A 14,253-nucleotide genomic window follows, 5' to 3' on the forward strand; every position below is an offset into this window, starting at 1 on the left:
ACTAAACTTCTTTCCTATCTTGTTCCCATGGTCAGTTATACTATAAGATGTTATAAGTAAACTCCCCATTCTATCCTATAGGACAAATAGCCTTTCAATAGTGAAAAAAACGCAATTGGTAGTGGTTCGCTATCACGATATGACACACACATCAGGGCATATCCTACCTTTCGCATACACTGCACCCTGCCCACAGGGGTACCTTAGGCCTACCTTAGGGGTGACTCACATGTAAGAAATGGGAAGGTTAGGGCCTGGCAAGTAGGTGCACTTGCCAGGTCGACATGGCAGTACCAGACTTCATACAGGGTTTGCAATGGCAGGCCAGAGTTACATTTACAGGCTACTTCTGTGGGTGGCACAATCAGTGTTGCAAGCCCACTAGCAGGATTTGATGTACAGGCCTTGGGCACACTCTGTGCACTGTACAAGGGACTTAACCGTAAATCAAAGAAGCCTATTATGGGCACACAAATCCATGACATCAATTTACGGAGGGAGCACTGAACAGCAGTGGCAAAGTGCCCAAAGCATCTCGACCAGTGGTCTTCAAACCTCTTAATGCTGGACCCCCGCAGTGAAGAAATAAAATGCATCGCCCCCCCCCTCAGAATTTCCACATTTATTCTATTTAACTGGCAATGTTTAAATATGTCTCGACTTATTTAAACACAAGACATATTTAAATATTGTAGATGAATTATGTTCACATTTTCGCCAGCTAGGACATAGATGACGAAAAAGCTAGTGATGGCCCATTACAGCGTGGCTTACTGCCGCTCATTTCCCCCCACCGCTTAAAACAAAGCACTGCTATCAGCATAAAAGCTTTGTTTGGCCAGAATCTTGCGCACCCCCACCCCCGGAATCACTTGAGGCCCACCTAGGGGGCCCGCCCCCCAGTTTGAAGACCCCTGATCTAGACCAACAAAAACAAAGTCCAACACACAGTAAAAACACAGGAAGCAAAAGCAAAAAAATACAGGGGAAACCCATGCCAAGGATGCCAGGTCTAACACTGATGATGATTTACACTGTTCAGAAGTAGCTCTCACTACAAAAAAGGTGGGAGACACCTGGTTTAGCACATGCTGCTCTGTGATCCGTTCCTATCTTGATTTAGTTTAGCACATGCTGCTCTCTGCTCTCTTTTTCTGTTAGTTTAACACAGGCTACTCTCTAACCTTTTCCTTGGTTGGTTTAGTTTAGTACATGCTGGTGTCAGACCTCTATGCCACTAAGGTTAGTTTAGTAAAGGCTGCTCTCTGATCTCTCTCTATGATGATTTACTTTAGCAAAGGCTGCTTGCTGATTCCTTCATCCTTTTGTTTAGTTTAGCACATGCTGCTCTCTGATCTCTTCCTCTCTAAGTTTTGTTTAGCAAAGACTCCTCTCTGATCTCTTTCTCTGTTGGGTTAGTTCATCACAGGCTAGTCGCTGATCTCTTCCTATGTTAGTTTAACACATGTCCTGTTAGTTTACCATACCTTTAGTTAATCTCAGTCTGTTCGCTGATCTCTTCCTATGTTAGTTTTACACACGTCCTGTTAAATAACACGTTTCGTCTATCGCAGGCTGCTCGCTGATTTCTTCCTCTGTTAGTTTAACACACATTTAGTTCATCGCAGGCTGCTCGCTGATCTCTTCCTACCTTAATTTAACACACGTTTAGTTCATCGCAGGCTGCTCGCTGATCTCTTCCTCTGTTAATTTAACACATGTTTACTTCATCGCAGGCTGCTCGCTGATCTCTTCCTACGTTAATTTAACACACGTTTAGTTCATCGCAGGCTGCTCGCTGATCTCTTCCTACGTTAATTTAATACAAGTTTATTTCATCGCAGGCTGCTCGCTGATCTCTTCCTACGTTAATTTAACACACGTTTAGTTCATCGCAGGCTGCTCGCTGATCTCTTCCTACGTTAATTTAACACACGTTTAGTTCATCGCTGGCTGCTCGCTGATCTCGTCCTACGTTAATTTAATACACGTTTATTTCATCGCAAGCTGCTCGCTGATCTCTTCCTACCTCAATTTAAACACACGTTTAGTTCATCGCAGGCTGCTCGCTGATCTCTTCCTACGTTAATTTAACACACGTTTAGTTCATCACAGGCTGCTCGCTGATCTCTTCCTACCTTAATTTAAACACACGTTTAGTTCATCGCAGGCTGCTCGCTGATCTCTTCCTACGTTAATTTAACACACGTGTAGTTCATCGCAGGCTGCTCGCTGATCTCTTCCTACCTTAATCTAACACACGTTTAGTTCATCGCAGGCTGCTCGCTGATCTTTTCCTACCTTAATTTAAACACACGTTTAGTTCATCGCAGGCTGCTCGCTGATCTCTTCCTGCCTTAATTTAACACACGTTTAGTTCATCGCAGGCTGCTCGCTGATCTCTTCCTGCCTTAATTTAACACACGTTTAGTTCATCGCAGGCTGCTCGCTGATCTTTTCCTACCTTAATTTAAACACACGTTTAGTTCATCGCAGGCTGCTCGCTGCTCTCTTCCTACGTTAATTTAACACACGTTTAGTTCATCACAGGCTGCTCGCTGATCTCTTCCTGCCTTAATTTAAACACACGTTTAGTTCATCACAGGCTGCTCTCTCATCGCTTCCTCTGTTAGTTTTGCACGACCTGCTCTAAGATCTCTTCCTCGCTAAGGTTAAACTAACACAGCCTACTCTATGAACTCTTCCTTCAATGGTTTAGCAGAGGCAACTCTCTTATCTCTTCCTCTGTTGGTTTAGTTTAGGAGAAGCTTCTCAGCTCTTCTTCTGCTAGTTTAGTTTAGCACAGCTGCCCTCTGATCATTGACTCTGTTAATTTAACACAGTCTGCTCTCTGATCCCTTCCTCTGTTGATTTAGTTTAGCCCCGGCTCCTGGGTGATATTTTCCTCTCTTGGTTTAGTTTAGCACAGGCTGCTCTCTGATCTCTTCTGTTAATTTAAAGCAGGCTACTCTCTGACCCCTTCCTCTGTTGGTTTGGTTTAGAAAAAGCTTCTCTCTCATCTCTTCCACTGCTATTTTAATTTTGCCTAGGCTGCATCTGATCTCCTGCTCTGTACAGAACAGGCTGCCTTCTGAGTTCTTCTGTTAATTTAACACAGGCTACTCTCTGATCCCTTCCTCAGTTGGTTTAGTTTAGCCCAGGTTGCTATGTGATCTTTATGCTAACAGCAGTGGAGGCTCACAAAGGTAACGCTATGGGGCGATGAGGCAGGCGGGGCTGGGTAGGGGGATAGTGGATTTCGACATACGACGGCAAAGGTGAACGTAAAAAATAAATAAATATCTGCTGTCGTAGGTCGGACTCTACTACCCCTCCAACCAGCCCAGCCCCTGCCCCGCCTCACCGCCCCACAGTGTTACCTTTGCGAGCCGCCACTGCTGTTAGCAATGGCTGCTCTGTGACTGCCTCCTACTGTGTGTTCCATTTTCACAATGCCCTGTAAATGTCTCACCGTGTGTGTTTCATTTTGTGATCGCTTTTTCTTGTGTTGTGTGTTCTTGTAGCATGAGCTATTCAGTGATGTGTTCCTCAGTTGTGTTGAAGTAGGGTAGATGCTCCACGACCAACTCCACTTGTGAGTACTGCCTCACCTGTGGACAACGCAACAGGGGAAGATACAAAAAGTCCTTACGTCCATAGTTAGTGAATTAAAAAAACAATAAACCTGTCACCTTGTAAAACAGGAGGTGCAACACAAACCTTCTAGCTCTTGGTCAAAGCCTGGAGTATGACATGATATTAGGGAAACTAATCAAGTTCAAGTTCAAAGACTTTATTGCGGTTAGATATAACCATAAAAGCACATGCATTTAAAAAGAACAGTTTTCAAACATTCTTCCTTTTTGTTTTTTTAAAAGATTACAAGCATTTAAAAATATCCAATTAATTTAAAATACATCAATAATGCGAATTATCAGAATAGGAAGGTGAAATTTAAAAACTATACATTTTTAAATTATGTCTAAAAAAGATTAAAAGAATAATAAAAGTACATTTAATGCACACGTTCGTTCCCTAAGTCTCCATGATTTAATTAATACAGATAAATTGCAGAGTTTAGCTAATTAATTTCCTACGTATTAACCACATTGAGAAAAGAAACTTTACTACTGCAACTACTATCACTGTGCTCGTGTCAGTTCGTAAGAAGGCAAGATAGTTCCTAATACCCAGGTTTTTACATAGCTGGATAACCCACTTCTTCCGGATTGCAGCATATATGGGGCAGAATAGTATAACGTGAAGAGGAGTTTCCTCCTCCTTCCCACATACTGGACATGGGCGGGGTGGGCCACCTGTCCACCTGTCAGTAAATGCATATAGGGGCAGAGTTCCATATCTAAATTGTAAAAATAGCTTCTTAGGGAAACTAATATGTTCCCCACGATGAGCAAGACTGAGCGGTACACATACCTATCTGACCCCAGCTCTATGGGAAGTGTTGGAGCGGTGGGAGGTGAAGAAGGACCACCAATGGGCTTTTAGGCAAAGCCGGGATAAAGATTCAAAAGGGAGTGGCCCAACTCTATTTCAATGCTAGGAAATTCTAAGCCCCACCCTCATCCACACGCATGGTAAGATCAGGGGGTGACCACGCAAGACATTTTTATTTTAGATCTCTACCCATGGAAAAATCTCAATAAAGCCTTATGCAGTAAGTGGTTTCTGCCCCAGAACCAATTTAATTTGTATTCTGTCAATCCCACTGTGGGGCGTTCAGGAGCATTGGTAAAACCCAGCCAATGAAAGGGCTCCTTTGCATTGCATGCCTGCCAATTTTGGTGTAGTCTATTTCAGCCATATGTTACTTAACCCTGGCTACACTTGCTTACAAGACTCTCCATTTTAAATGGGAAACCTCTTTTTCTTGGGACACCTTCATAACCTTTACATCTTATCAAATATATGCAATGAATTTGCCCAAATCACAGTCAGAAATTTGAACTGTGTTTTTCCAGAGTTTGATGTACATTGTTAAAAGCAGGTTGTGCACATTTTAACTACAGTGACACACACAATCTTTCTATCAATGGAGCCAATGGGGGTTGTACTGACATTAAGCTTGCAGTCCACTTGTCTCTAAACGAGGTGAGCAGATAGAGAGTTTGGCAGACAGGGTACCCGTCATATATGTGATGGGATACCATGGCCTCCAAAAATATAAATAAGCCCCCCAATTTGAGAGTTTCTGAAATGATTCTACCAATCAATAAGTAATAAATACAATGTAAAATTAATAAAATATATTTGTTTTAAACTTCCACTCCATTTCCCTACAAACCAGACAGCCCACCACAACAAAAACTGTAAAAATAGTTATTATATATTATGAAACATAATAATCACAAACAAAATATAATTATAAATAATAAATTACAAATGCACAGAATAATTTCATAAATAACAACTCTTACATTTGTCGTAAATAGTTATTTAAATAAGTTGCATAATTAATAAACTAACTCATGAATTAGAAATAATTAATTTAAAACATTAACAGTATGTATATTTAAAATATTTCCTATCCTACTTCCCAACAAAGCCATCAACCCATCAAAAAATCTAAATATTATTTGTACAAATATTTATGAAATACATACAAATATTTTATACCATTTTAATGATATATAATAATGAACAAATTATAAAATAATATACTTCTCACCCGATTCCCCATACAGATCCTGCAAACCACCAATAAATATATATTTTTTTTAGATAAAATATAATTCTTTACATATGTAACCAAACCCCCAATATAAATCTTTATCTAAAATTGTTACTAATAAATAACATTAAAATACTAACTTATTTCGCTAAAACTAATAAAACATTACAAAAAATCAGATGTTATAAACAATGATATTGCATAAAACAATATTAAATACTTCAAGATTTTTAATAAAGCGAAACAAAGATATTCTTGGCTCTAGTATTAGTGTCCATGATATTACTGTCACGATATTTTTAAATGATATCAGTATACCAAAACTATTTTACAATGAAATTAAGGCTGAACACCATTCTCGTTCAGAACTCATTGCATGCAGTACAAGTTTGTGCTTCTGTGAGTCAATATTAAGATGTTCAGACTTGCCGTCCTTTGAATCAGCTCCTGTGGACTGTCCCAGACTGGCATCCACCCAGAGGCCTAGCTAAAGCTTGGAATATTTCTATGCTTGGGTCTTCCCTGTGATAGCTCATCTCTGCTCAGTGTATATGACCTATGCCTCCCCTAAAAAGTCTCTGTGTTCATCTATGCAAGCTTCCTTTGTGATGTGCCCTGACATGGCTGACAACTTGAGCTTTCCCACTCTGGATGTCTTCATCGTGTCTTTCAGTACACATCCTACAGCCCATGGGGTGCTTCTCTTAGGGTCCAGCTGGCCTCTGGAGCTGAAATGCCCTGAAAGATGGGCCATGCACAGGTCTGTTAGAGTTCTGTCTTAAGGTCGGACATCTCATTAGCCCAGGGTCTCGTGCCATTTGATTCAAGCTATCCTGGCTGATGAGGGGTGAAACCCCGAACCGGTCCTCGGAAGCTTGTTTCCAGTCCAGGGAGGACCTGGCTTGGCAGTACGGTCTGGACTGTTCCCATGAGGCACAGGGTCAGACTGATTTGCATATGGCTGGTTCCAAATTGGGGTGGCTTGGTGGGGACAAGAATCATAAATGAAACCCAGATCTCTTGACAGGGGGGGGGGGGGTTTAAAAAAAAGATTTTTACTTACGTTTTCAGTTTGAGAACAACTACAGAGTGGATGGGCACATTTAATCTCAGCAGATAATCTGTACATATATTATCCAACTGTATATATCAGTGACACAGGTGTTACTAATATTTGTGTTTTACAGTCACTATGTTCATACGTTTACGCAGTTAACATGTTTCATAAAGGCGTAGTTTCAGCTGCACTAAGGTGTATCTCGGGCGACTGGGGCTGAGTGTTTGAAAAGTTTCAGCACTCCGTCCATCATCTTGTTGTGGTTGCGATACTCTCCAGCAGTAGGACAAGGAAGTGAAACTTACAACTCCCTTCTGAGTGTGGGACAAGTTAACCCCTTCGCCGCGGGGGACGGGGGGGAGGGGGGCCGCGCGCGGCGCCGCGGTGCTCATGACGAGCTCGGCTCGTCACACAGCACGGTGGCGCGGTGCTCATGACGAGCTGAGCTCGTCATGACCACGCCCGTTTCAATAGAACGTTCAGCACAGTAGGGGAATTATCCCTGCGTGTGAGCGCCGTGGCGGTCATGACGAGCTCAGCGCCACCGTGCCTCATGACGAGCTGAGCTCGTCATGAGCACGCAAGGTGTTAACCTCTGCCGCTGTCCAGGAAATACAAGACAGTACTTTGAAATGGATTAGAAGCAGAAAGACTAGCCGACTCTGACCTGTAGGACCACTGAAGAAATAGAACTTGCTCATGAATCCCAAGGGTCCGCAGCCGCACTAGCCACGCAGGGGCTGGTTGACTACTGCACCACAGTTGCCACGTGACTTGTCAGTGCCCAGGCTGAATATTTCAGCTGCAGTGAGTAGTTAAATAGATGCTGGGACCTTGAATTTGGTACTCCTGGGAAGCCCCTTGTTGGTGTGAGCCCATCCCTAGCTCAGGACTCTCTGAATAGTCTTTGGTTCGCTTCCCCTCTTTGAGTGGCCACCGACTCCAAGTGATTCAACATTAACAGACTAGAGCAGGCAGTGCTTAATTTGAGCCAGTGGCTTCCGGTGTCCAGCACCGGCAGTTATTCAATAACACCGGCGCTTGATCACCAGTTAAGGACCAATTCATTTTTGGAAGGCACAGGGAGATTAAGTGATTCGCCCAGAAGGTGAGCCGACGCTGAGGCTGGAACCTGGTACCCAGCTCCGAGGTCGACATCTCTGGCCATTATGCCATACCCCTTCCCACTTGTAGGGTTTGTTGGCTCTGTGTTTGGCAGCGCTAACAGGAGAAATGGGCTGGCCGGAGCTGCCTCCTGACGAGAGCCCCGGCACTTATGTTTTCATAAAATAACCACTGAGAGCAGGGGTCTTCAACCTGGGGGATCCCACCCCCCCTAGTGGGGCCTCAAGTGATCCCAGGGGGGGCACCAGGCTCTGGCTCAAAAGAAGCATTATGATGATAACAGTACTTTGTTATAAGCAGAAAAAAATGAGCGGCAGTAAGCCACTCTGTTATGGGCCATCACTAACAACTTTTGTCATTTATATCCTGGCTGGGAGAAGGTGTCAAAAGGGAAGGGATTGCAAGTATTCTTCAAACTCTCTCCCCCCCCCATTTCTAATAATCACACAGTGGATACTTTAACTGTTAGTAAGACCTGCTTGACCAGAATAGTATGTTTGGCAATCATGTATTTGCACGGTAACAGAACGTAACTGCAATGTTGAAATAAGTCTATACATATTTACACATTGCCAATTTAATAGAATAATCATGATTCTGAGGGGGGTACGATTACATTTTTTCCACACTGGGCGGATGGAGGGGGGGGGGTTAGGGGGTGGCAGGCGCAGCAATAAAAAGTTTAACCCCTTCTGTGCGGGGCTGTTTCCCCCGCTGTGCTGGGGGGCGGGGGTCGTGCACAGCGCCCCGGTGCTCATGACGAGGTCAGCTCGTCATGAGCAAGGGCGCTCTGGTGCTCATGACGAGCTGAGCTCGTCATGACCACGCCCGTTCCAATGGAGCGCTCACCACAGCAGGGGAATTAGCCCGCGTGCGAGCGTTCCATTTAACGGGCACGGTCATGACGAGCTCAGCTCGTCATGAGCACCAGAGCGCCGTGGCTTATGACGAGCTGACCTCGTCATGAGCACTCAAGGTGTTAAAGAGCACTGGACTAGAATTTCCAGGTGCCAAACTAGCGGGAAACATCCTTTACCACGCAACCATTACAACGCGTAATGGTTACATCGTGGTTTTAACAACGCAAGTCATTAGGTCGACTTGCACTGGCGGACGCTCTAGACTAAGGAATAGTGTGAATTACTATTCCAACATCTTCCCTACTGTACGTAGACTGGAGTTGGAATAGTAATTCACACTATTCCGAAGTCCAGCGCCCTCCAACGCAAGTCGATGTAACGACTTGCGTTGTCAAAACCACGATGTAAAATACCGCGTTGTGATGGTACGCGTGGTATCATCATACATCCCAAACTAGCACAACCATTGCATGTGAGGTTGGAAGCTCAACCTCGCCTTCGGGTGTTGGGTTGGTTACGTATGGAACGATTTGTGCAGCATTTGCTCGGGCCACTGAAACATCTTGCTTCAGACTGAGGTAGAGAGGGAATTAGGATAAAGGGTAACAGAAGCCAGCAGATGTGAAGCTGACTAAGCATCCCCAGATGTGGTGAGGGCATATGGCAAGCGCTTTCTTCAGTGCTGAACTGGCCTTTCGGACAGTCTCGCACAGCCAGATGGGCCAGCTTAAATTGGCCAGTTTTTGGGCCTTTTTTTGGACCCAAAACAGGCCCGAAAAAGCTGCCAACTTTTTGCCCTTTAAGCTGGCCCATCTGGCACAGCCAGGCTGCCTGAAAAGTGAGTCCAAAACTGTCATTCTTCATGGCAATTGTTTTTTCTTTGCTGAAGAAAACAATGTATGTTTGCAAAGTGAATCCTTCTTCCCCCTCGTGGAGAGTGTTTTTTTACTCTGGAGAAATCCACACAGAGGTTTTAGGAGTCTTCTTTCAGCTCAGCTTTGCAGTAGTCCCACTGTGAATATTTGTGAATAGGTAAAAAGTAGTAAAAGTGCACCCACACCACAAAAATCTATGGGTGCAGATTTACTGTTTGTTTTCATCAACAGGACCTATTATTGGGAAAAGACCTATTTTTACTAAACAGTGAACTTTATTGACAATGATTACATTGTGTTTTACTCATACCAAGATTATAGCTATTAATACTGCAGCAGGAGCAGTGTACCTAGGCTTACAGGCTTGAGGTGTCCAGTGCACCTATATTATGGCTATATTCTACTTTCAAACCACTGGATGGGGGCTCATTATTCTTGCTTGCATGTGGGCCCATGGTACCCCTGCTATGCCCGTGACTTGTACAGTAACCGAGATCCAACTTCCTATCAATCCCTAAAGTAAGCTTTGACTGCTGAACCACGCTAACTCTGAGAAAACACTGGTTGACCATGCCAACCCCTGGAAAGCAGCACTCGACCATGCCAACCCCTGGAGAGCACTGCTCGACCATGCCAACCCTTGGAAATCACTGGTCACGCATGCATACCATTGGAAAGAACTGCCTGACTGTGCTAGCCCTTGGAAAGCACTGCTCGGCCATGCTAACCCTTGGAAAGCACTGCTTGACTATGCATACCCTTAGAAAGAACTGCCTGCCTGACTGTGCTAGCCATTGGAAAGCACTGCTCGGCCATGCTAACCCTTGAAAAGCACTGCTCGACCATGCCAACCCTTGGAAAGCACTGCTTGACCATGCCAACCCTTGGAAAGCACTGCTTGACCATGCCAACCCTTGGAAAGCACTGCTTGACCATGCCAACCCTTGGAAAGCACTGCTCAACCATGCTAACCCTTAGAAAGCACTGCCCGGCCATGCTAACCCTAGGAAAACACCGATTGACCATGCTAACCCTTGGAAAGCACTGCTGGACCATGTATACACTTGGAAAGCACTGCCCGACCATGCGAATCCTTGGAAAGCACAGTTTGACCATGCCAACCCATGGAAAGCACTGTTCAAACATGCTAACCCTTGGAAAGAACCGCTTCACCATGCCAACCCTTGGAAAGCACCTCGACCAAGCTAACCATTAGAAAGCACTGCTCAACCATGCAAACCTTTGGAAAGCACTGCCCGACCATGCGAATCCTTGGAAAGTACTGTTCGATCATGCCAACCCTTGGAAAGCACCGCTTGACCATGCTAACCCTAGGAAAGCACCGATCGACCATGCCAACCCTTGGAAAGCACTGCCCGACCATGCTAACCCTAGAAAAACACCGATCGACCATGCTAACCCTTGGAAAGCACCGCTTGACCATGCTTACCCTAGGAAAGCACCGATCGACCATGCCAACCCTTGCAAACCACTGCCCGACCATGCTAACCCTTGGAAAGCACCGTTCAACCATGCTAACCCTAGGAAAGCACCGATCGACCATGTCAACCCTTGGAAAGCACTGCCCGACCAAGCTAACCCTAGGAAAACACCGATCGACCATGCTAACCCTAGGAAAGCACCGATCGACCATGCTAACCCTTGGAAAGCACTGCTCGATTATGCCAATCCTTGGAAAGCACTGCTCCACCATGCAAACCCTTGGAAAGCACTGCTTTACCATGCTTACCCTTGGAAAGCACTGTTCAACTATGCTAACCCTTGGAAAGCACCACTCAACCATGCTAATCCTTGGAAAGCACTGCTCGACCATGCTAAGCCCTGGAAAGCACCGCTCAACCATGCTAACCCTTGAAAATCACTGCTGGACCATGCTAACCCTTAGAAAGCACCGCTCAACCATTCTAACCCTTGGAAAGCACTGCTTAGCCATGCTAACGATTGGAAAGCACTGCTCAACCACGCTAACATTGGAAAGCACTGCTCGACCATGCTAACCCTTGGAAAGCACCACTCGACCATGCTAACTCTTGGAAACTCAGAGACCGCACAATTGTCGTCTGGTCCTCACCTCCTGGATCCTTGCTCCTATCCATGGCTGTGTTTGTTTGCAGTTCTAGTTTGAGGCCCAGCCAACACTTTGAGCAAGCCGATGCATCCTACTTAGTACTGGTAGCCAAATGACCTCACGTGGAGGATAGTTTCAGGGGGATCCTTTTTGTATCCTGGCAGAAATAGAAATGCAGATAATCTGCATCTTACATGTATAGATCCTCCCACTCACTTGGGACTGTCATCCTGCTAAATTTGAAGGGCTTATTGGTTTACGTCTTTACACATTACCTCCTCTCACTCTACTCTGATCCCTCTGATACCCTATGTCATCTCTAAGTTGGAATACTCCCTTGAATGCTCTAGGATGCCCAGGGACCTCTGTCAGTTATGTTTTTTTTTATCCCTGATCCATTGACAGTAGACGCCTCCTTTCTCCTCCCAGGCAGTGAGGATCTGTTCTCTTAACAAGGTGGATAGGTGCTACACCCTCGAATATCTGGTTCTTGAAAGGCCACTATTTGATGATTTAGGTATTTTTTTCTGGCTACCAGGAGGAGATCTACAAGACCACAATATGAATTGTGTAACTTTGATTTCTACAGGACCTTAGATTTAAACATTTAAACCTCAATAGGACAAGACTAGTGAGTTAGGTGTTTTGGCATAACCCTGAGGGCTGCAAGCTAAAGCACTGCTTTTAGGGCCGCATGAGAAGCCATGAACCTATCTTAAAATTCACCCTGAGACAATCACCTCCCAGTTCCAAGTTAGCCAATCTTTGCTTTTCCTTCTGATACAGTAGTAATATCTGCTTTGTTCTCCATGCATTCTCTGTTGGTTTAGCATGTGCTCTTCTGTAATCTCCTGCATTTCCTCCTAATTTAGTGTTTGTTGCTCTGTGGTCTCCTTGCCTCCCCTCTTGGTTTAGCATGTGATGCTCTGTGAACTGCTAAGCTCTCTTGATTAGTCAATCCCTGGAGCTCTGTCAGGCAGATTGAAATAACTTTCAAGTTCACCCTCCCTTAATTTTGTGGTCACTTGCTCTGTCTCTGCTCTTCCACAGATACCGCAGATTAGCTATGCCTCCACAGCACCTGAGTTAAGTGACAACAACCGCTATGACTTCTTCTCCCGCGTGGTGCCGCCCGACTCCTACCAGGCCCAAGCCATGGTGGACATTGTGAAGGCGCTGGGATGGAACTATGTGTCCACGCTCGCCTCTGAGGGCAACTATGGTGAGAGTGGGGTGGAGGCCTTCGTGCAGATCTCTCGTGAGTCGGGTAAGAGACCAGCAGGCCACATCCTCTCCCTCTGCCGCCAGGTCTGTGCTGTATACCCGCCTCATCCAGATCTGTGCCGGCGATCCGTGATCCATCATTCCAATCCATACTTTCATCATTGCAATCCATGCTCCTGACACTGCAGTTCAAACACACCTAATTGTGACCCTTATACCCTTTATTGCAAGCCACCCCATCAATCATAGCATTCCATGATCCAATCATGGAAATTTATACACCCATGAAAGCTATAGAAATACCTCTTCATGTAAATCCATATACTCCCATGATTGCATTCTGTGCCCCCATCTCAGCAGACCACCCCCTCATCTTTCCAATCCATGCAACCAGTTATTACATTTACCCACACATCTTCTCAAAGCAGTCTGTGCATTTTGAAGCTTCTCAGCATGCCTTTGTAATTCTCAAACATGATACTTCACATATTGTAAATGATGTTTCATGCAATGCCATGTGGTATTTAGCGTTGCAAACACAATGCAGTTGGACGCGGGGGGTCTGATTCCAACTAGGTGTATCCTCGAGCTTAAGGGTGGGGCGAAAGAATCAATTTTCAAAAGCAATGTCTCTATTCTGCTGACTGGAATGTATCTTTTTCACAGGGGGCGTCTGCATCGCTCAGTCCATCAAGATCCCTCGTGAGCCTCGGCCAGGTGAATTTGATAAGGTGATCAAGCGGTTGCTGGAGACTTCCAATGCTCGAGGGATCATCATATTCGCCAACGAAGATGATATCAAGTAGGTGGCGACAAGAGTCTAAGGGTGCATTGGGTCAAGTTCTTCGAAGATGTTTCAGCCGGTTTTCTTAATGGATTGACCTACTCGTAGCCAAGATTTCCCTCCCAATCCACACCACAATATCCAGGTCCACATCTAGTCCTTTGACTTCCCAATCTTTCCCAATTGTCCTCTAGATGTCCACCCCTCCTAGTTCACACTCACTCTCACTAGCCACACTTATCCCTCACAATATCTGGAAACTTTTGCTATTTCTTTACCACACCTTCTCATTCAGGTTCACTATTTATATTAGGATTTATTTTCACCAGAGAGATAGTGTGGAGCACATGTCCAACACCCATTTCCCCGGCTGGATGGATTTCCTGAGGGGGTGCAGAGAGATAAGTGGAAGATCACAGGGAGAAGGGGGAAAGAAGGTTTGGAGAAAATAGATCCTGAGCTTACAAATGGATAGAGCTGTGTGCTTGTACACTATGAAGATTGGAAAAAGAATAAATATTCTTTCTAAGACGAACAAATAATAACTGAA

At 44.9% G+C, this 14,253-nt stretch overlaps 1 protein-coding gene across 1 annotated transcript in view; it reads left to right on the forward strand.

Annotated features, from left to right (window-relative positions):
* Window positions 1-14,253, forward strand: part of LOC144785021 (metabotropic glutamate receptor 6-like) — a 250,240-nt gene that overhangs the window by 119,879 nt on the left and 116,108 nt on the right. The window contains exons 2-3 of the mRNA XM_078664138.1: window positions 12,746-12,962; window positions 13,586-13,721. Coding sequence (XP_078520264.1) covers window positions 12,746-12,962; window positions 13,586-13,721 — 353 coding nt within the window. The remainder of the gene's footprint in view (window positions 1-12,745; window positions 12,963-13,585; window positions 13,722-14,253) is intronic.

The sequence above is a fragment of the Lissotriton helveticus genome, chromosome 10 (assembly GCF_964261635.1).
Source record: "Lissotriton helveticus chromosome 10, aLisHel1.1, whole genome shotgun sequence".
In the NCBI taxonomy this organism is placed as follows: Eukaryota; Metazoa; Chordata; class Amphibia; order Caudata; family Salamandridae; genus Lissotriton; species Lissotriton helveticus.